This window comes from Pleurodeles waltl, chromosome 4_2, assembly GCF_031143425.1.
Source record: "Pleurodeles waltl isolate 20211129_DDA chromosome 4_2, aPleWal1.hap1.20221129, whole genome shotgun sequence".
NCBI classification, from domain to species: Eukaryota; Metazoa; Chordata; class Amphibia; order Caudata; family Salamandridae; genus Pleurodeles; species Pleurodeles waltl.
The window spans coordinates 795,322,422-795,343,341 of NC_090443.1; the positions used below are offsets into that span (position 1 = coordinate 795,322,422).

Genomic DNA, 20,920 nt, shown 5'->3' on the forward strand with positions numbered 1-20,920 from the left:
AGAGGGTGAGGTAGGAGTTGAATTGTAGTAATAGTGCCCATGCAATGGAGTGACTAAGTATGCACCTATTTAAGGTTGAGATGATACATATATAAATAGTTGAAGGTAACTTCCAAACTGCTACAGGCTCCCGGGGAGGCGGGTGGGCACATGCGAATCTACTGCGACTGATGCCACGAACAGATGTACACTGGGTAAGTGACATTTTCAGTTCGATGGCATCTGTCGCTGTAGATACGCATGTTTTGCATAGACTAGTAAGCAGTTATCTCCCCAAAAGCGGTGGATCAGCCTGTAGGAGTGGAAGTAGTCTGAAATAATGTTCTTAATACGGCTTGACCTACTGTGGCTTGTTGTGCGGATAACACGTCTACACAGTAGTGCTTGGTGAATGTGTGAGGCGTAGACCATGTGGCTGCCTTACATATTTCTTGCATTGGGATGTTTCCTAGAAAGGCCATGGTAGCACCTTTCTTTCTGGTTGAGTGTGCCCTTGGTGTAATGGGCAGCTGTCGTTTAGCTTTAAGGTAGCAGATTTGGATGCATTTAACTATCCATCTGGCTATACCTTGTTTTGATATTGGGTTTCCTGCATGAGGTTTTTGAAATGCAATAAATAGTTGTTTAGTCTTTCTGATGTTTTTTGTTCTGTCAATGTAATACATCAATGCTCTTTTGACATCTAATGTATGTAGTGCCCTTTCAGCTACGGTATCTGGCTGTGGAAAGAACACTGGAAGTTCCACTGTTTGATTTAGATGGAACGGTGAAATAACCTTTGGCAAAAATTTAGGATTGGTCCTTAGGACGACCTTATTCTTGTGTAGTTGTATAAAAGGTTCCTGTATTGTAAACGCCTGAATCTCGCTTACTCTTCTTAGGGAAGTGATGGCGATGAGAAATGCCACCTTCCAGGTTAGGAACTGTATTTCGCAGGAGTGCATGGGTTCAAAAGGTGGACCCATAAGTCTAGTTAGGACAACATTTAGGTTCCATGAAGGAACAGGTGGTGTTCTTGGTGGTATAATTCTCCTAAGGCCCTCCATGAATGCTTTAATGACTGGTATCTTATATAGGGAAGTTGAATAGGTAGTCTGCAGGTATGCAGATATTGTTGCAAGGTGTATTTTAATGGAAGAGAAAGCCAGGTTAGATTTTTGTAAGTGAAGCAAGTAACCCACTACATGTTCTGGAGTTGTGTGTAATGGTTGTATTTGATTAATATGGCAGTAGCAAACAAACCTCTTCCATTTACTTGCATAGCAGTGCCTGGTGGATGGCCTTCTGGCTTGTTTTATGACTTCCATACATTCTTGGGTAAGTTGTAAGTGCCCGAATTCTAGGATTTCAGGAGCCAGATTGCTAGATTCAGCGATGCTGGATCTGGGTGTCTGATCTTTTGGTTGTGCTGTGTCAACAGATCTGGCCTGTTGGGCAATTTGATGCAGGGTACTACTGATAGGTCTAGCAGCGTTGTGTACCAGGGTTGCCTTGCCCAAGTTGGTGCTATTAATATGAGTTTGAGTTTGTTTTGACTGAGTTTGTTTACCAGGTAAGGAAGGAGAGGGAGAGGAGGAAAAGCGTAAGCAAATATCCCTGACCAGTTCATCCATAGGGCATTGCCTTGGGACTCTTTGTGTGGGTATCTGGAGCGAAGTTTTGGCATTTTGCGTTCTCCTTTGTCGCAAACAAGTCTATCTGAGGTGTTCCCCAGAGTCTGAAATAAGTGTTCAGAATTTGGGGGTGAATTTCCCATTCGTGGACCTGTTGGTGATCTCGAGAGAGATTGTCTGCGAGTTGATTTTGGATCCCTGGTATAAATTGTGCTATTAGGCGAATTTGGTTGTGAATTGCCCAACGCCAAATCCTTTGTGCTAGCAGGCTTAACTGCGTGGAGTGCGTCCCCCCTTGCTTGTTTAGATAATACATTGTTGTCATGTTGTCTGTTTTGACGAGAATGTATTTGTGAACTATTATTGGTTGGAAAGCTTTTAGTGCTTGAAAAACTGCTAGAAGTTCTAGATGATTTATGCAGTTTTGTTTGATGTACGTTCCATTGTCCTTGTATGCTGTGTTGATCGAGGTGTGCTCCCCACCCTGTCATGGAAGCATCTGTTATTACGTATTGTGGCACTGGGTCTTGGAAAGGCCGCCCTTTGTTTAAATTTATGTTGTTCCACCACAGAAGCGAGAGGTAAGTTTGGCGGTCTATTAACACCAGATCTAGAAGGTGACCCTGTGCTTGTGACCATTGTGATGCTAGGCACTGTTGTAAGGGCCTCATGTGCAGTCTTGCGTTTGGGACAATGGCTATGCATGAAGACATCATGCCTAGGAGTTGTAGTACCATCTTTGCTTGTATCCTTTGTGTTGGATACATGCGTTGTATGATGGTGTTGAAATTTCGAATTCTTTGTGGACTTGGAGTGGCTACTCCTTTTGATGTGTCTATTATGGCTCCCAGGTATTGTTGTACCTTGCGCGGCAGGATTTTGTGAAATTGACGGTGAACCCTAGTTTGAAGAGGGTTTGTATGATATGATTTGTGTGATTTGAGCACTCTATTAACGAATGGGCCTTGATTAGCCAGTCGTCTAGATATGGGAACACATGTATTTGCTGCCTTCTTATGTGTGCAGCGACTACCGCTAGACATTTGGTAAAGACTCTTGGTGCGGTTGTTAATCCGAAAGGCAGTACCTTGAATTGGTAATGTATTCCCTTGAATACAAACCTTAGGTATTTCCTGTGCGATGGGTGTATTGGTATATGGAAATAAGCATCCTTGAGGTCCAAAGTTGCCATGTAGTCGTGTAGTTTTAGCAATGGCAATACTTCTTGTAGTGTGACCATGTGAAAGTGGTCTGATTTGATGAAAGTGTTCACTACTCTGAGGTCTAGGATTGGTCTCAGCGTTTTGTCCTTCTTTGGTATCAGAAAGTACAGTGAGTAAACTCCTGTGTTTATTTGTGTGTTTGGCACTAATTCGATTGCATTCTTTTGCAATAGTGCCTGCACTTCTATCTCCAGGAGATTGGAATGGTGTGTTGTCAAATTTTGTGCTTTTGGTGGTATGTTTGGAGGGAATTGTAGAAATTCTATGCAATAACCATGTTGGATAATTGCTAGAACCCAAGTGTCTGTAGTGATTTCCTCCCATGCTTTGTAATAATGACTTATTCTTCCCCCCACTGGTGTTGTGTGGAGGGGTGAGTGACATGTGAGTCACTGTTTAGTAGTAGGGGTTTTGGGGCTCTGAAATCTTTTTCTATTTCTAGGGAATTGCCCTCCTCTATATTGTCCCCGAAAACCTCCTCTATACTGTCCCTGGTAACTGGACGGTGTTGCTTGTGAGGTGCTGGCTTGTGTGCTCTGAGCCCGAAACCCCCCTCGAAAGGGTGTTTTACGGAATGTGCTGTAATTCCCTCTGCTCTGCGGGGAGTAGAGTGCGCCCATGGCTTTGGCAGTGTCCGTATCTTTTTTGAGTTTCTCAATCGCTGTGTCCACTTCTGGACAGAACAGTTCTTTTTCGTTAAAAGGCATATTGAGAACTGCTTGTTGAATCTCTGGTTTAAATCCAGACGTTCGGAGCCATGCATGCCTTCTGATAGTTACAGATGTATTAATTGTCCGTGCAGCTGTATCTGCAGCGTCCATGGAGGAGCGGATCTGGTTGTTGGAAATGGTCTGTCCCTCCTCAACCACTTGTTTTGCCCTATTTTGTAAGTCCTTGGGCAGATGTTCAATGAGATGTTGCATCTCGTCCCAGTGGGCTCTGTCATAGCGCGCAAGTAGTGCCTGGGAGTTCGCGATGCGCCACTGGTTTGCAGCTTGTGCTGCGACTCTCTTACCAGCTGCATCGAACTTGCGGCTTTCTTTATCTGGGGGTGGTGCATCTCCAGATGTGTGAGAGTTGGCCCTTTTCCTAGCTGCTCCTACAACAACAGAGTCTGTTGGCAGCTGTGTAGTGATGAAAACCGGGTCTGTAGGAGGCGCCTTATACTTTTTTTCCACCCTTGGTGTGATTGCCCTACTTTTGACCGGCTCCTTAAAGATTTCTTTTGCGTGCCGGAGCATACCAGGGAGCATAGGCAGGCTTTGGTATGAGCTGTGGGTGGAGGAGAGTGTGTTGAATAAAAAATCATCCTCGACCTGTTCTGAGTGGAGGCTTACGTTGTGAAATTGTGCTGCTCTAGCCACCACTTGAGAATACGCGGTGCTGTCCTCTGGTGGAGATGGCTTCGTAGGGTATGCCTCCGGACTGTTATCTGACACTGGGGCGTCGTATAGGTCCCATGCGTCTTGATCTTGGTCACCCTGGCTTATGGTGGTGTGTGCTGGGGAGTGTGATGGAGTTCGTGCTGGTGAGACGTTAATCACGGGCGGAGGAGAGGGTGGTGGGGTAACTCTTTTCACCACTTTTGGTTGTGGTGTCTGTTCAGTTTGGAACTCCAACCTTCTCTTTCTTCTAATGGGGGGAAGGGTACTTATTTTTCCTGTCCCCTGCTGTATGAAAATACGCTTTTGCGTATGGTCCACATCAGTTGATTGTAGCTCTTCCTCAAACCTATGCTTTTGCATTTGTGAGGTTAGCGAGTGCTCTTCTGTATAAGAGCCTGAAGCTGGGTCGCTTGCAGTTTGTTTCGGCACCGAAACCCTGTCTGCGTGTTTTTTCGGCTCCGAGGTGACTTTTTTCTTTTTCGGGGCCGAAACCTCTCGGCGCCTATCTTCTTCGGTGCCGCTGTCTCGGCGTCGAGCCGTGTCCACACCGGCATCTCGGTGTCGAGGCTTGTCTCCAGCACTTTCTCGGTCCCGAGAAGGCTGCGTGCCGGTGTCTCGACCGGAGTCGGACGATCTCGGCACTGTTTGGGCCTTTTTCGGTGCCGACGGTCGGTCACCGAATTTATGGGTGGAGCCATGGCCTGATGGCAGTGGCGTCCCCTGGGCCTTGTAAATCTTCCTCTGTGTGGTTTTCGACGTCTTACTCACGGTTTGTGTATCGTCGAATCCTTCGGAGTCCGATTCTTGGATCGAGAAGGTACCTTCCTCTTCCTGTTCCTCGAACTCTCGGTGGGCTGTCGGCGCGGACGACATCTGAAGTCTCCTGGCTCGACGGTCTCGGAGTGTCTTTCGGGACCGGAACGCACGACAGGCCTCGCAGGTGTCTTCACTGTGCTCAGGTGACAGGCACAGGTTACAGACCAAGTGTTGGTCTGTATAGGGGTATTTATTGTGGCATTTGGGGCAGAAACGGAACGGGGTCCGTTCCATCGGCGTTCTTCAGCACGCGGTCGGGCCGACCAGGCCCCGACGGGGGATCGAAAAACTACCCCCGAAGGGCACCGGAGCTCTTCGATCTTCGATGCGGTGTTGAATCTAGGTACGCCGATCCCGAACGCAACAATACCGACGAAAATCTTCCGAAATTAGCTAACTTTCCGTTCCGAAACTCGGAGCGACAGGAACACGTCCGAACCCGATGGCGGAAAAAAAACAATCGAAGATGGAGTCGACGCCCATGCGCAATGGAGACAAAAGGAGTAGTCACTCGGTCCCGTGACTCGAAAGACTTCTTCGAAGAAAAACAACTAGTAACACTCTGGCCCAACACCAGATGGCGAGCTATTGCAAAACATGCGTATCTACAGCGACAGATGCCATCGAACCTGTGGTTACAAGTATCCATCAGAAACTAATATTCAGATATTACCCTCTGAACTGCTATTCATTCATGAGAAAAGGTTAGTCTTCTGCATAGTGATGTACACTTTTTGGGATCAGGTGACTGGGTAATTCAAGGACCTTCAGGAAGATGCTACAATATAGTTCTTTAGGAGGGCACCTGAATGGCTAATCTTATTTCGTAGTGATGCAGTCTTCTGGCTATGGTCTTTGACTTTCGAAACAATTTTAAGTCCGCTGATCTTAGGGAGTTTCTGAATTAAATAACTATGCTGGTAGTTGTAAAAATTGCCTGAACAATCAATTGGGAGTAAAGAAAAGCAGGGCCTTCTGCCACCAGATATACATTTCTTCCAGTGTGCAAAATATTGAGAAACCGTTTTTCTGGGTTTTATTAGTTTTAGGGTTACTCACCTTTCATTGTAAATAACACAATACGAGCGGTTCAGTTAAAGTCATACTGTAGGTAGCGACTCATGCATATTTGGTATTGATAAACATTATCTTTGTAAACAGCAAAAACTATTCCTTCATCATTAATTTGCATAAAACATGATCAATCCTGTAAAATGCTTCGGAACTGAACCGATTCAGAGAGGATACTGTGCTCTACTGCTCACACTACTGTTTTTAGTTGATCTTTAACATTACACTCGCTCATTCAATCAGACTCTTTAGTTAAAAGGGAGTGTGTATCCTACTAAAGCAAATGAATGTGTTAGAAATGCACATTTCTGATACATGAACCGAAAATGCAGTTGTCAAGGTAGTTTTTTCTATTACCCAGAATATCGAAAGATTGCAGAAGGAAGTTTTTAAGCATAAAAAAGTTCATCATATTATTAATCAATAGGGGTGATTCAATTCCATCAACTACTCTGGGGAAACACGATAAACAAAAGCAACCTTGAACTCATTAACACAAAACATTGGCACACAGACCGAAGCAAATTGATACAATGCAACATGCTTACTTTAAAGCCCCTGGATTGAAATAAATATATTATTCATGCACCATAAAGGCACTGTATGCATTACAAACCTTCTAGGAGAAGGAGATCTTGATGGTTTTCTCTTAGGAGAACGTAATTTCTTGGGAGACCTCGAGCCACTTCTGCTTCTTCTGCGTCGTCTGTCTCTGCAAGTCATTCAAAGCAACAAGTCACACTAGTGCAGTTTTTTGACAGATCGGCTTTGTGCAGTATGGAAGACAAACAATGCAAGAGGGAACGATTGTAGCGAATCTGAAAGCAAACAAGCCAAACTGCTCGAGTGATGAAAGCGCCAGCCTGTTCTTGAAAGGGTCCCAAGTAACAGCTCTATAGCGCTCACTATGCTACACTGACAACTTCCTTATCTCCCCCTCCCCCAACAAGTAGAGTGAATGCTTCTCCTGCAACACTTTAATACTACTATAGTTCAATTTGTTTACCGCATTCCCTCAATTTACAGAGACCAGTAAACCATTTATAACATTCCATTCTGTTTTATGCCAGAGTTTGCGACTCAGAGCGGACTGAAATCCTGTCAAACTGGTTATGGGGCATGTTCAGTAGTCTGCAGGGTAAAACGTCTGGATTTGCAAACCCAGTGAAGTTGGTGAAGGGTGTCTCCAGCAAATTGCTGCAGAGCAACCAAGTGGGGAACAGCAGCAGATACCTGCTTGAATAACAGTACATAATCCAACACCCTCCCTCCTGTTGAGCAGTCTTGTACGGCTTAGAAAGATGAGGGGCCAGATGTTTGAAGGAACCAGGAATTTTAAAACACTTAACTGAGCAGCTGTGCAGATTTTTGCATGCAACTGTGTTATCTCCTCACAAACTGTGCCCTATAAGGAACCCTACAGTGGACAAATCTAGGCTCTGAAATGTGTCTTATTCTGTTCCATCTGAAGCAGTGCTGCCAATCATTCTACATCCAAACCATAGATAAACTTGGTTCAAATTCGGACTCTTATTTACAAGTCTTTACAAGAAAAAAATAAACGATGGGAAGAAACTAATTACCTACCTGTAACAATAGTTTTGCAACTTCAACTCTTCTAGATTCCTATAGTATGCATAAATCCCGCCATCTAGTGGTTGGAGTCGGAAGTTGATTCGGTTTAATATTTGTGTGTTTCTATTGTGGTGAATGTGCAGGGTTAGTTTTCTCCCTAGAAAAAAGGGTAGTGCTTGTTGGGTTTTCTATGTATGTTTCGGTACATATATTGTTGACCCACAAATGAAGAGAATATTAGTATTTGTATTCTTATGATTTGTTTATGGATTTATTATTTTTCCCTCTCTTTATGAACTATGTAGTTGAGTATATGTGACATTATTATGAAATACCATCTGATATAATAAGATGTGTAGCATTTTTTAAAATTATAATTATGTACCATCTTGGGTTGAGGAACTGTGGCCTCAGTTTTTTTTGTTTTTTTTATATCACACCTTTATTTTATCTATTGTAAGTTTTCTCCTTCACTGGGGGGTGGGAGGGTTGAATGTGAATCTAGAAGAGTTCAAGCTGCAAAATTGTTACAGGTAGGTAACGAGTTTCTTTTGCAGCATTGAGGTTTTCTAAATTCCCATACTATGCGCTGATTATGTAGCAGTATTTGCCCATTGTGAAGGAGGGAGTAAAATTCCAGCAGTTCCAACAAAAAACGTTGTGTGGTTTACCACTTGCCCGATAATATATACACATGGTGGAGAACACATACTAATCACTATAAGACGTGTGTGCGCATGCATGTTGGCCAGCCGTGATGGGTCTATTGTCTTCAGATTCCTGTTCGGAGTCCGTGTCTCAGATGGAGACTGCTGTCTGCGCCTGCTCTTCCTCCATGAAGTCGAGCTGTTTGGTGCTTTTCAACGCCATTTCTAGTCTTCAGGTCCTGTGATCTCTCAAGGTCTTCTTTGATCGAAACGATCAACAGGCTTCACAATCTTCCTCTCGAAAGTCTGGAGAAAGGCACAAGTTACAAACCAGGTATTGGTCTGTATATGGGTTCTTCGCGTGGCACAGAGGGCACAATCGATATGGAGTCCGATCATCACGCTTTCCACGCGGTAGGCCCGATTCGGGGGCACCCCCCACGAAGGGCGAAATTAAGGTTCCGACAGTACTACTGATTCAATGCTAGATGGAAACGCGATCAAAACAATACCCACAAATAAGTAGGTTTTAGGAGATGATTTTCCTACTCAAATATCGGAGCAAGATGAAACGTGTCTGAACCAGGCAACGAAAAGAAAACAATCTAACATGGGAGTCGATGTCCATGCGCACTGTAACCGAGAGGAGCAGAAGTCACTCGATCCTGTGACTCCAAAAACACTTGTTCGAAGAAAAACAACTTGTAACACTCCAAGCTCAACACTACATGCCGGAAGAGCTATGCATAGCTTGTGTATCTGCAGCTACACAAACCATCGAACATATATATTTATATTAAAAAACACCCTGGCGGTGGCCACTAGGTAGTTATAGTTAGGACCATGTTTCCATAGATAAAATTTTTTTTATTTTGACTTGCCTATATCTTTGGCACCGATTGATGAATCTTCATCAAATTTTCTAAAAAAATAAATTAAAAAAATGTCCTGGCGATTCTTGTTGCAGAAGGAAAGTTTCGGGTCAATTCACTTTTTTATATTATGGGAGAAGGTCCCTAGGGAGAGAAAAACAAAATGAAAAGTAGTATAGGGGGTCAGGGTGGAGGTACCCTGACCCCAGGATTGTTATTGTAGGGGTGCTTGAGGGTCACATTATGGATTTAAGATGATTTTTCTTCATGCGTGATATTTGTGAATAATCACAAAGCAGCAAAAAAGAAATTTTTTTTTTTTTTTAATTCATATACTAATTCATTCACTCAGGCTCATGAGCCCACTGACATACCCACTGATTTCCACACCCACTTTCAGACCCACTCATGAACCCACTCAAGCCCACTAAGACCCTCATGCACCCACACACAGACCCACTCAGATACTGACGCACCGCACCCACTCTCAGATCCACTCTCAACTCTATAACAAGTGACTTTCTATGGTACCATTTACACACACTCACATCTATACATACAAACATATATAAATCCAAATTTATTTATATACCACTAATGTGTATATGTACCTTTATGGGTATCCATATATGTAAATATCCTTTGGGAATAGGTTTCATTTTTGGTAACCAAAGTGCTCATACCCGTTTTAGGTCACCGCCGCCCTGCCCGTTATGTGAACCTTAGAGTTGTGGGAGATGTATGTGCTTTACAATTTCTGGATCTCACAGATCTCAGAGTTTTTTTAAAATTGCTAGTGTATGCTCCCCATTCAGTAGATGCCTCCCTTGTTATGGTTATAGTGGGAGTTGGGTATTCACTAAGTACCAATCTGCACTGTATGCATGTGTGTATATATATTATGCTGGTTTCTGGGCCAGCATAAGTGAATTATGAAAAATAATTTATGCTGTGTGGTCAAGTGTTAGTTAAGAAAATAGTAACAACCGCCAACTGGATTACATTACCCTTCAGTTTCCTGTGTACTGTGGGCTTTGGACAAACTATGTGAAATAGTATTTTCTGTCCTGAATATGTATGCATATATTATATTGCTTTGAAAGGTGCAACCTTTCTACTTTGGGCAGATGAAGGTGTGTATGTGTTCTAAGGAAAAAGCAACCCGGCAAGAACAGAGTTTGTATTTTATTGTCTTGGTAGGAGGGTCAGATGTTTTAAAGGACCCTCCCTACAGTGTGGTTTCCACCCATAAGCTTTGCCTTGCTATATAATATGCATGAGTATGCTTTGAGGGGATGATTGTTCACTGTGTTTGTGTGGGTGCATGTGTTTTATGTGGTGAAGTGTCATCCCATCACATTTTTGTGGTGTATTTAGAGGTCGCTGTCAACCCCAGCTGCCGGCCCCCTGTGGCACATCTGGAGGTTACAGTAAAACCCTTTGAAGAGTCGCCGGCTCCTTTAAGGTGTCAATATCAGTGTCCCTAATAGGAGCCGATTTGCACTTTTATTTTGGGTTGCCACGCCCCGTTTTTGTCGAGATAGGTATCCCACGCCCAAGTCGCCTTGCCTTTTATTTTGGTGAAAAATAATGGTTGAGGGTGCCACGCCCAAACATGTGGTCGAGAATGGTCTGTACCGAAGCTGACTCGCCTTTTGTCTTTGGTGCTAAACACCGTATTTACTGATAAATTAGTGAGGTAGAGCGTTGCCTGTTTACTTTGTGTTGCGAGGGCAGGCTCCCTTGGTTAAAAAAAAAAAAAATGTTGTGTGGCCCTTGTGGGTGTGTGATCTGCTAGTAGTGTTCAGTAAGTCTCCCTCTGAATGAGATATATTCCTTCAGTAGAAGTTGGTTGAGTAAAAGGATTGAAAACCTAGAAGGAGCAAATAGAGTTGCAAACAATGGTAGAAGTAAGTGTCACTGAGTGTAACCACCCCCCTTCCATGACCTTTAACTGCTGTACATGTGACTGTGCAGAGGGAGATAGTCATTATATATTCTTCTTCTGTGTATTTGTATACCCTGGAAACTGTGATTGGCTACAGCAATGAACTGGTGTATATAATGCAGTGTGTAACTGGTAAAGATGAATTCACCTTTATATAGGGATTGTTGTTGCCTTCCTCGGAGTTCCAATTGAAGGGTCATGAATTTTCCTTATAGATCACCATAATAGTGACCGGGAATACAAACAACCCTTCTGTGTTTACCCATATCTTCCCCTGGGTGCACCTATAAAGTAATCTGAAACTGTGCTTGCCTACATCAATGAAACTAGGGATATTGCAGTGCGGAGCTGGTAAAGATGGCCTTATTTGTATATAGGCATATTTTTTATTTTTTAAATAACCGCGCTTAATAGTGACATTTTGTCCTGTTGGGAGTGAACAACTGTAGGAAGTTGGCTCTGTATGTGCTATTTCAAAGTAAGGAATAGCATGCACAGAGTCCAAGGGTTCCCCTTAGAGGTAAGATAGTGGCAAAAAGAGATAATACTAATGCTCTATTTTGTGGTAGTGTGGTCGAGCAGTAGGCTTATCAAAGGAGTAGTGTTAAGCATTTGTTGTGCATACACACAGGCAATAAATGAGGAACACACTCAGAAACAATTCCAGGCCAAAAGTTTTTTGTTATAGAAAAATATATTTTCTTAGTTTATTTTAAGAACCACAGGTTCAAATTCTACATGTAATATCTCATTTGAAAGGTATTGCAGGTAAGTACTTTAGGAACTTTGAATAATTACAGTAGCATATATACTTTTCACATAAAACACAAATAGCTGTTTTAAAAGTGGACACTTAGTGCAATTTTCACAGTTCCTGGGGGAGGTAAAGTATTGTTAGGTTTTGCAGGTAAGTAAACCACCTACGCATAGGCTTCAATGGTGAGAAGGGGGTGCCCCGGTTCCGGTCTGCCAGCAGGTAAGTACCCGCGTCTTCGGAGGGCAGACCAGAGGGGTTTTGTAGGGCACGGGGGGGGGGGGGGACACAAGTCAGCACAAAAAGTACACCCTCAGCAGCGCGGGGGCGGCCAGGTGCAGTGTAGAAACAAGCGTCGGGTTTCCAATGGGAGACCAAGGGGTCTCTTCAGCGGTGCAGGCAGGCAAGGGGGGGCTCCTCGGGGTAGCCACCACCTGGGCAAGGGAGAGGGCCTCCTGGGGGTCACTCCTGCACTGGAGTTCCGATCCTTCAGGTGCTGGGGGCTGCGGGTGCAGGGTCTTTTCCAGCCGTCGGGATGTTAGAGTCAGGCAGTCGCGGTCAGGGGGAGCCTCGGGATTCCCTCTGCAGGCGTCGCTGTGGGGGCTCAGGGGGGACAACTTTGGTTACTCACGGTCTTGGAGTCGCCGGAGGGTCCTCCCTGAGGTGTTGGTTCTCCACCAGTCGAGTCGGGGTCGCCGGGTGCAGTGTTGCAAGTCTCACACTTCTTGCGGGGATTGCAGGGGTCTTTAAATCTGCTCCTCTGTAACAAAGTTGCAGTCTTTTTGGAACAGGGCCGATGTCCTCGGGAGTTTCTAGTTTTTCTTGAAGCTGGGCAGTCCTTTGAGGATTCAGAGGTCGCTGGTCCTGGGGAAAGCGTCGCTGGAGCAGGTTTCTTTGGAAGGCAGGAGACAGGCCGGTAGGACTGGGGCCAAAGCAGTTGGTGTCTTCTTTCTTCTTCTGCAGGGGTTTTCAGCTCAGCAGTCCTCTTCTTCTTGTAAGTTGCAGGAATCTAATTCTTTAGGTTCAGGGAAGCCCTTAAATACTAAATTTAAGGGCGTTTTTAGGTCTGGGGGGTTAGTAGCCAATGGCTAGTAGCCCTGAGGGTGGGTACACCCTCTTTGTGCCTCCTCCCAAGGGGAGGGGGTCACAATCCTATCCCTATTGGGGGAATCCTCCATCTGCAAGATGGAGGATTTCTAAAAGTTAGATTCACTTCAGCTCAGGACACCTTAGGGGCTGTCCTGACTGACCAGTGACTCCTCCTTGTTATTCTCATTATTTCCTTCGGCCTTGCTGCCAAAAGTGGGGCCGTGGCCGGAGGGGGCGGGCAACTCCACTAGCTGGAGTGCCCTGCGGTGCTGGAACAAAGGGGGTGAGCCTTTGAGGCTCACCGCCAGGTGTTACAGCTCCTGCCTGGGGGTTGTGTTAGCATCTCCACCCAGTGCAGGCTTTGTTACTGGCCTCAGAGTGACAAAGGCACTCTCCCCATGGGGCCAGCAACATGTCTCGAGTGTGGCAGGCTGCTAGAACCAGTCAGCCTACACAGGTAGTTGGTTAAAGTTTCAGGGGGCACCTCTAAGGTGCCCTCTGGGGTGTATTTCACAATAAAATGTACACTGGCATCAGTGTGCATTTATTGTGCTGAGAAGTTTGATACCAAACTTCCCAGTTTTCAATGTAGCCATTATGGTGCTGTGGAGTTCGTGTTTGACAGACTCCCAGACCATATACTCTTATGGCTACCCTGCACTTACAATGTCTAAGGTTTTGCTTAGACACTGTAGGGGCACAGTGCTCATGCACTGGTGCCCTCACCTATGGTATAGTGCACCCTGCCTTAGGGCTGTAAGGCCTGCTAGAGGGGTGACTTATCTATACTGCATAGGCAGTGTGAGGTTGGCATGGCACCCTGAGGGGAGTGCCATGTCGACTTACTCGTTTTGTTCTCACCAGCACACACAAGCTGGCAAGCAGTGTGTCTGTGCTGAGTGAGGGGTCCCCAGGGTGGCATAAGCTATGCTGCAGCCCTTAGAGACCTTCCCTGGCATCAGGGCCCTTGGTACCAGGGGTACCAGTTACAAGGGACTTACCTGGATGCCAGGGTGTGCCATTTGTGTAAAACAAAAGTACAGGTTAGGGAAAGAACACTGGTGCTGGGGCCTGGTTAGCAGGCCTCAGCACACTTTCAATTCAAAACATAGCATCAGCAAAGGCAAAAAGTCAGGGGGCAACCATGCCAAGGAGGCATTTCCTTACACACACACACACACACACACACACACACACACACACACACACACAGCCATGGCCCATGTACTAATGGGATTGCAAACAAGCTCCCCCACTGTCTTTGCATCTGTCATCACAGATTGTTAGGGGTGATCACTTGTAATGCTTATTGTACAGAAGGTTCCTGTACAGAAAAGACCGATGCCACAGGTCCACAGTGTCTTTGTGGCTCACTTAGAAGAGCTGTCCGTGTGTGTGTATTAGTGCTTGCCTTACGGACTTTTGTTCTCCCATTGCATGTGCTATATACAGTGGCGGCTGGTAAACTCTAAAGTTGGTGGGGCATAAGACCGAACCCTAAATATGCCTGCATGACTGAACACAGCTGTCCCCAGACAACTTTGAAGGAGACAAAAGGAGTTGCAGTAGATACTGAGTTGACCTTCATTTAGAACCTGGCTCTTTCCCCTTGCCAACACAGACCAGGGAAAGCCTAACAAAGTTACTGAAAGCACAGTACCTCATAAAAGGAATCCAGTGGATGACTGTCCCTGACAAATCCAGGGCTGTTTTCGAGCCACACTGGTAATCATGTCTGAGACACTCGGCACACGGAAACAGCCTTATACTCAGCTTCTAAACATAAATGCTCTTGAGTGGCACTAAGAGGGTAGCACCTTTTGCATAAGGAATGCTGCGTTTCAAATAAGGTTCACTACTGCAATATCGAGGACTGTAGTACATAGTAAAAAGAGAAATTCGACCAAGGCAAAAAAAAAACAAAAAAAGATCCCTCCCATCTCTTATTAAATCAAAGGAGTACACTATGATGGTACTAGCTCTTATGAGGCTAGTTATGTATAACTATGGGAAAAATGTTGCGTTTGTTAAGACCTTCACACATTTCTTTAGACTGACTTTTCTCCTTAAACAAAGTGCAATCTACAGCAATGTATACATTTAAATGCGGAATCAAAAATTAGTCCACCCTACCTGTACTTTGAAATCTCATTTTCTGTGATCAGGGACGAGGCTCTGGACCTCGTTCCTCCCTGCTCATTCAGGTAATGTATAGCCAAGTGGAAGGAGAGCTTCAGAGCCAGGAGAACATCCCTCAATTCTAGTAGATCCTTGAAGTGGTTGATGATTCATTTGTGCATCTTAACTTGATGGCGGCATTGGTCACTACTGTTTCAGCTGGAATTTCATTCCTGTAAGGAAATGCCTCCTTGGCATGGTTGCCCCCTGACTTTTTGCCTTTGCTGATGCTATGTTTACAATTGAAAGTGTGCTGAGGCCTGCTAACCAGGCCCCAGCACCAGTGTTCTTTCCCTAACCTGTACTTTTGTATCCACAATTGGCAGACCCTGGCATCCAGATAAGTCCCTTGTAACTGGTACTTCTAGTACCAAGGGCCCTGATGCCAAGGAAGGTCTCTAAGGGCTGCAGCATGTCTTATGCCACCCTGGAGACCTCTCACTCAGCACAGACACTGCTTGCCAGCTTGTGTGTGCTAGTGAGAACAAACCGAGTAAGTCGACATGGCACTCCCCTCAGGGTGCCATGCCAGCCTCTCACTGCCTATGCAGTATAGGTAAGACACCCCTCTAGCAGGCCTTACAGCCCTAAGGCAGGGTGCACTATACCATAGGTGAGGGTACCAGTGCATGAGCATGGTACCCCTACAGTGTCTAAACAAAACCTTAGACATTGTAAGTGCAGGGTAGCCATAAGAGTATATGGTCTGGGAGTCTGTCAAACACGAACTCCACAGCACCATAATGGCTACACTGAAAACTGGGAAGTTTGGTATCAAACTTCTCAGCACAATAAATGCACACTGATGCCAGTGTACATTTTATTGTAAAATACACCCCAGAGGGCACCTTAGAGGTGCCCCCTGAAACTTAACCGACTGTCTGTGTAGGCTGACTAGTTCCAGCAGCCTGCCACACTAGAGACATGTTGCTGGCCCCATGGGGAGAGTGCCTTTGTCACTCTGAGGCCAGTAACAAAGCCTGCACTGGGTGGAGATGCTAACACCTCCCCCAGGCAGGAGCTGTAACACCTGGCGGTGAGCCTCAAAGGCTCACCCCTTTGTCACAGCCCAGCAGGGCACTCCAGCTTAGTGGAGTTGCCCGCCCCCTCCGGCCACGGCCCCCACTTTTGGCGGCAAGGCTGGAGGGAACAAAGAAAGCAACAAGGAGGAGTCACTGGCCAGTCAGGACAGCCCCTAAGGTGTCCTGAGCTGAAGTGACTAACTTTTAGAAATCCTCCATCTTGCAGATGGAGGATTCCCCCAATAGGGTTAGGATTGTGACCCCCTCCCCTTGGGAGGAGGCACAAAGAGGGTGTACCCACCCTCAGGGCTAGTAGCCATTGGCTACTAACCCCCCAGACCTAAACACGCCCTTAAATTTAGTATTTAAGGGCTACCCTGAACCCTAGAAAATTAGATTCCGGCAACAACCAGAAGAAGGACTGCCTAGCTGAAAACCCCTGCAGAAGAAGACCAGAAGACGACAACTGCCTTGGCTCCAGAAACTCACCGGCCTGTCTCCTGCCTTCCAAAGAACTCTGCTCCAGCGACACCTTCCAAGGGACCAGCGACCTCTGAATCCTCTGAGGACTGCCCTGCTTCGAAAAAGACAAGAAACTCCCGAGGACAGCGGACCTGCTCCAAAAAGACTGCAACTTTGTTTCAAGGAGCAGCTTTAAAGACCCTGCAATCTCCCCGCAAGAAGCGTGAGACTTGCAACACTGCACCCGGCGACCCCGACTCGGCTGGTGGAGAACCAACACCTCAGGGAGGACCCCCGGACTACTCTACGACTGTGAGTACCAAAACCTGTCCCCCCTGAGCCCCCACAGCGCCGCCTGCAGAGGGAATCCCGAGGCTTCCCCTGACCGCGACTCTCTGAAACCTAAGTCCCGACGCCTGGAAAAGACCCTGCACCCGCAGCCCCCAGGACCTGAAGGACCGGACTTTCACTGGAGAAGTGACCCCCAGGAGTCCCTCTCCCTTGCCCAAGTGGAGGTTTCCCAGAGGAAGCCCCCCCCTTTCCTGCCTGCAGCGCTGAAGAGATCCCTTGATCTCTCATAGACTAACATTGAAAACCCGACGCTTGTTTCTACACTGCACCCGGCCGCCCCCGCGCCGCTGAGGGTGAAATTTCTGTGTGGGCTTGTGTCCCCCCCGGTGCCCTACAAAACCCCCCTGGTCTGCCCTCCGAAGACGCGGGTACTTACCTGCAAGCAGACCGGAACCGGGGCACCCCCTTCTCTCCATTCTAGCCTATGCGTTTTGGGCACCACTTTGAACCCTGCACCTGACCGGCCCTGAGCTGCTGGTGTGGTGACTTTGGGGTTGCTCTGAACCCCCAACGGTGGGCTACCTTGGACCAAGAACTGAACCCTGTAAGTGTCTTACTTACCTGGTAAAACTAACAAAAACTTACCTCCCCCAGGAACTGTGAAAATTGCACTAAGTGTCCACTTTTAAAGTAGCTATTTGTGAATAACTTGAAAAGTATACATGCAATTGAAATGATTCAAAGTTCCTAATGTACTTACCTGCAATACCTTTCAAACAAGATATTACATGTTAAATTTGAACCTGTGGTTCTTAAAATAAACTAAGAAAATATATTTTTCTATAACAAAACCTATTGGCTGGATTTGTCTCTGAGTGTGTGTACCTCATTTATTGTCTATGTGTATGTACAACAAATGCTTAACACTACTCCTTGGATAAGCCTACTGCTCGACCACACTACCACAAAATAGAGCATTAGTATTATCTATTTTTACCACTATTTTACCTCTAAGGGGAACCCTTGGACTCTGTGCATGCTATTCCTTACTTTGAAATAGCACATACAGAGCCAACTTCCTACAATTCCTCCAAGAAGATTCTCTGGACAACACCATCAACAGAGGAACTGAATTACGTGGTGGAGACAGGATGCGCTTGTCCTTCCACTTGTCTGAAAATTAGCACCACTGATTCTTTACTCAGTGTTGCAGTGGCCTCATGTGGTGGTGTATATTTGGAATAAGGAAGATGCAGGATCCCACCGAGCCCAGCAAAGAGGTGTGTCTCGCTGGCGGATGGGCTGATCTTAGCAGACGGTGGCATTTCAGATTGATAGATAATACTCCCTCTTCCCAAGAGTATACTTTTGTTTTTAATGTGGCAAGAATTATTCCCAAGTAATAAAGAGATGGCACTCTGGCTGAATCTGCTTTTTCATAATTGACATGCCGTTTCAGGGTGGAAACTACCACCTGGAAACACTAACTGGCTTCTGAAAAGTTGATGTGCTGATCAGCCAGTCATCGAAATATGGAAAGGCGAAGATCTGATTCCAGAAATATCTTTCACAACTTGGGAGGACCAAACCTCAGATGTTTCAGGCTATGGGTACATGAATATATGTGTAGGAAGTTGGCTCTGTATGCACTATTTCAAAGTAAGGAATAGTATGCACAGAGTCCAAGGGTTCCCCTCAGAGGTAAGATAGTGGCAAAAAGAGATAATTCTAATGCTCTATTTTGTGGTAGTGTGGTCGAGCAATAGGCTTATCAGAGGAGTAGTGTTAAGCATTTGTTGTACATACACAGGCAATAAATGAGGAACACACACTCAGACAATTCCAGGCCAATAGGTTTTTGTATAGAAAAATATATTTTCTTAGTTTATTTTAAGAACCACAGGTTCAAGATTTACAAGTAATACTTCAAATGAAAGGTATTTCAGGTAGGTACTTTAGGAACTTTGAATTAGCAAAATAGCATATACAGTTTTCACAGAAATGACATAGTTATTTTAAAACTAGACAGTTCAATTTTCAACAGTTCCTGTGGAGGAAAGTGTTTGTTAGTTTTTGCAGGTAAGTAAACCACCTACGGGGATCTAGTTTGGGTCCAAAGTAGCCCACCGTTTGGGGTTCAGAGCAACCCCAAAGTTACCCCACCAGCAGCTCAGGGCCGGTCAGGTGCAGAGGTCAAAGTGGTGCCAATGGCTACTAGCCCTGAGGGTGGCTACACCCTCTTTGTGCCTCCTCCCTGAGGGGAGGGGGGCACATCCCTAATCCTATTGGCGGAATCCTCCATCTGCAAAATTTAAGAGTTAGAGTCACCTCAGCTCAGGGCACCTTAGGGGCTGTCCTGACTGGCCAGTGACGACTCCTTGTTTTTCTCATTATCTCCTCCGGCCTTGCCGCCAAAAGTGGGGCCGTGGCCGGAGGAGGCGGGCAACTCCACTAGCTGGAGTGCCCTGGGGTGCTGTAACAAAGGGGGTGAGCCTTTGAGGCTCACCGCCAGGTGTTACAGTTCCAGCAGGGGGAGATGTGAAGCACCTCCACCCAGTACAGGCTTTGTTACTAGCCACAGAGTGACAAAGGCACTCTACCCATGTGGCCAGCAACATGTCTGGTGTGTGGCAGGCTGCTAAAACTAATCAGCCTACATGGATAGTCGGTTAAGGTTTCAGGGGGCACCTCTAAGGTGCCCTCTGGGGTGTATGTTACAATAAAATGTACACTGGCATCAGTGTGCATTTATTGTGCTGAGAACTTTGATACCAAACTTCACAGTTTTCAGTGTAGCCATTATGGTGCTGTGGAGTTCGTACATGACAGACTCCCAGACCATATACTCTTATGGCTACCCTGCACTTACAATGTCTAAGGTTTTGCTTAGACACTGTAGGGGCATAGTGTTCATGCACTTATGCCCTCACCTATGGTATAGTGCACCCTGCCTTAGGGCGGTAAGGCATGCTAGAGGGGTGACTTATCTATACTTCATTGGCAGTGTGAGGTTGGCATGGCACCCTGAGGGGAGTGCCATGCCGACTTAGTCTTTTTATCCCCACTAGCACACACAAGCTGGCAAGCAGTGTCTGTGCTGAGTGAGGGGTCCCCAGGGTGGCATAAGATATGCTGCAGCCCTTAGAGACCTTCCCTGGCATCAGGGCCCTTGGTACCAGGGTTACCAGTTACAAGGGACTTACCTGGATGCCAGGGTGTGGCAATTGTGGAAACAAAAGTACAGGTTAGGGAAAGAACACTGGTGCTGGGGCCTGGTTAGCAGGCCTCAGCACACTTTCAAATCAAAACTTAGCATCAGCAAAGGCAAAAAGTCAGGGGGTAACCATGCCAAGTAGGCATTTCCTTACAATATGTATCTTGAATATCTATGGAAAATACTCAAAATCCCTGAAGGAGCGGAGGTTAGATCTGATGTGACATCAGTATCCTGAACTTGTCTTTCTGTATCCATTTGCTCACTTCGTTTAGATCAAGTATGGGTCTGAATTAGTCTTTGAGACTCCTTTTCAGCAGAAAGTAGAACAAATACATTTGCAATCCTTTTTGGAGAAGGCTCCTTCTACACTGCATTTTTTTGCAAGAGGGTGGTGACTTCTTGCTGATATTGGTCCTGATAAAGCGGGATGACTGATTTGGTGGAAGTGCTGAAGGAGGGCATGTTAGTGAGTAATATCTCCATAGCTGGTTTCATAAGACCTGAAACTAGTTGAAGCAGAAGGCTTGAGAAGTATTTCTGATGCAGTGTCTCAAAAATGACTGAGGTAGTTGCCAGAAGGGGGGTAGTTTTGAGGACCACCTGTAAAAGTGATAGTCCTCAATCGGAAAAAAAACTCACTTGAGGGTTATCTGCCAGTGTAAAAGAGTACTTCCCAGTCTGTGATGAAGATGACCAGTAAGAACACGATCTGGAATTTAGTCTTAAAGATTGATTTGTAGTCCAAGGTCTTGATTAC

At 45.8% G+C, this 20,920-nt stretch overlaps 1 protein-coding gene across 2 annotated transcripts in view; it reads right to left on the reverse strand.

Annotated features, from left to right (window-relative positions):
- Positions 1-20,920, reverse strand: part of SRSF11 (serine and arginine rich splicing factor 11) — a 235,644-nt gene that overhangs the window by 17,856 nt on the left and 196,868 nt on the right. For both annotated transcript variants that reach the window (XM_069232448.1, XM_069232447.1), the window contains exon 10: positions 6,725-6,820. In XM_069232448.1, the coding sequence (XP_069088549.1) occupies positions 6,725-6,820 (96 nt within the window). The remainder of the gene's footprint in view (positions 1-6,724; positions 6,821-20,920) is intronic.